This window comes from Triticum dicoccoides, unplaced genomic scaffold, assembly GCF_002162155.2.
Source record: "Triticum dicoccoides isolate Atlit2015 ecotype Zavitan unplaced genomic scaffold, WEW_v2.0 scaffold88906, whole genome shotgun sequence".
NCBI lineage: Eukaryota > Viridiplantae > Streptophyta > Magnoliopsida > Poales > Poaceae > Triticum > Triticum dicoccoides.
In genome coordinates, this window is record NW_021307933.1 from 1 (window position 1) to 2,409 (window position 2,409).

The 2,409-nt window shown below is 50.4% G+C and overlaps 1 protein-coding gene across 1 annotated transcript; it reads right to left on the reverse strand.

Annotated features, from left to right (window-relative positions):
- Positions 1–372: 372 nt before the first annotated feature.
- On the reverse strand, positions 373–1,974 carry LOC119348335 (protein NRT1/ PTR FAMILY 2.3-like; the record flags this gene model as incomplete). Its single annotated transcript, XM_037616516.1, has 3 exons — positions 373–1,140; positions 1,186–1,342; positions 1,427–1,974. Coding segments are annotated over 3 exons (1,314 nt in total), but the record flags the coding sequence as incomplete, so codon positions are not given.
- Positions 1,975–2,409: the final 435 nt, after the last annotated feature.

Here is a 2,409-nt window from a genome sequence, read left to right on the forward strand (position 1 = left end):
GTCCCGGCCGGCTCATAAACGTGTCCGGCTCGGTGACGTCTTCATATGCCTTTCCTTACAACCTTTCTTTACATATGGCGGTTTACAATATTGGGCCTTTAAGCCGCCTAGGCTTTAAGCCTTCTACAAGTCTTAATAAACTGTCACTTCGAATATTACTCGGCTTCTTTTGTAACCCGTCATTAGGGTTGACCCGGCCCCTTCTGGGCGGGTCATACCTGGTAGTTATAATCCCAACACGTATCAATAATTACAATAAGAAGTATTTATCTAAAAGAACCCAGTGGCACAAATTTCATGTCCTCACATAAAATTTGTATTCATAAAACAATTCGTTCTCAAAGATTAATCTTAAAGAATCAAAATACACCTTTTATTTACAAAATGGAGTCAGTACATTATCATTTTGTTCCTCCTTGCTCTACCCAATACACCCATTTTGTACTGTATGAATGAGAAGAGAAAATTGAGAATTTTGGTAACACATATTGCCAGTATTTTTCATGGACAAATCACACATAATATCCTTGTCTACATTGCCACCCTCGTCCCTCGGCTATGGTACTTGTATCGCCAGACGCAGACGAGGAAGTAGCCAAAATTTAGTGTCGCTGCCACCGCCAATGTCCAATACACGTTGTCTAGCCTCCCTTGGTCTATGTTCCCCGGCAGCCACGCCGTGACCCGCCTCACCACGTCTACGAACACCGTGCTTATGTAGAACCCCATCGCGATGAGCAGCGGCGCCATGGCCGTAGCCAGGCTCCGTAGCATCTTGGGGAATTCCAGGTAGTAGAAGGCCATGTTCCCAGGGAAGTGCAGGGCCTCTCCGGCCCCGACGATGCTCAGCGGGAGCAGGAGCCACAACACGGACATGGGCGCACCGGGGTGTGCGCGCATGCTGCCAAGCCTCCGGCGCTCCACCAGCGCGGCGGCGACCATGCCTGAAACGTTCACCACATGGCCGAGGCCCACGCGCTGCAGCGGGGACGCTGGGGTGCCGGTGATCCTATGCCAGAGAGGGAAGACGGCACGGTCCAGGACCGGGGTGGCCACAATGAACCCGACGAGGGAGCAGACAGAGATGGCCCCCGCCGGGATGTTGAAGTGTGGTCCGAGTGAGCGGTCCATGGCGAGGGCCTGCAGGATGATCATGCCAAGCATCACTCCGATCGACACACTCACCATTATGCCGGACGACCACAGTGGGAAGACGCTGAGGAGGGACTTGAGGTCCTCGACCTGCTGCACCGTGCACAGCCGCCAGGCGCCACGGCCTGATTCACCCCGTGAGCTGTCGCTTCCAGTTGCTGCAGTGATCATGGCAGCTCGATTCAGAAATGTGCAAGAACAAGATACAATGAACGATTAACCAATCCAGAGGTAAAAAGTCTCCTGTTCGGGAAACAGCCAACTCCCTACGTACCTTAAGGTTTTACTTGGTGCCCTGTCGCTGCCGGATGTCACGAAGGCGCCGTCTCCTACGTTGTACCGCACACCACCATGTGCGTCGACTTGGACGCTACCCTTGCACACTGCAGCCACGACGACGCGGGCCAGGTCTGTGTAGGGGCTGCCCTTTGTTACGGGCATCCGGTAGTACCGTGCGCCCAGAAGAAGCATCACCAAGCTAAACGTCGATGCGGCGAGACAGACACCGAACCCCACGGCCCATGACACGCCGTCCTGGATGTAGACAATGGCCGTGTCCCCAACGATGAAGGAGCCGTAGAGGAAGACAAAGTACCAGTTGAAGAAGGTGTCCTGCTCGTGCGTGCTGGCGAACTGGTCCGCACCCATTGTTGCGATGTTGAAACGTGTGCCTCCGGTGCCAATGGCAAGAAGTAATATGGCGGCATACAGCACGGCAAGTTGCCCTGGGGATCCGTGCTGGCACCCAACGGTGGACGACGATGTGCAGTGTGGTGGCCGCAAGGATGGCAACGCTGCGGTGAGCATGAACAAGACGAAAGCCTGGATAATGACATACTAGTTAATAATGCATGATCTTTATAGTTGTATTGCTAATGGTTTGTTCTTCTATTGCGCAAAAAGGTAAAGAATGCTGCAAACAACTAAGTGACTATGGACTAATTATCGCATTCATTTTGTTGTAATAAGACAGTGCCGGTGTTGCAAACATACAAAGGTTATGCTGCAATCATGTTTCCTTTTTGTTATGGTCAGATGTTATAGTTAAATGACGATTTATTGCTATGTTGCAAAAGTGGAACCAAATATTGGCACCATGAAGAAGAATTGTCGCAGTGAGTTATTTCTCCAGAAGCTAACAATTTGCAAATTTGTTTTTGCACTGTACAAAAATTGATATAATAATCACTATAAAGTTGATTGTAAACTGGGGGTTTCTCTTTCAAATCTCTATTACCTACAGAAATATTCGTGTGT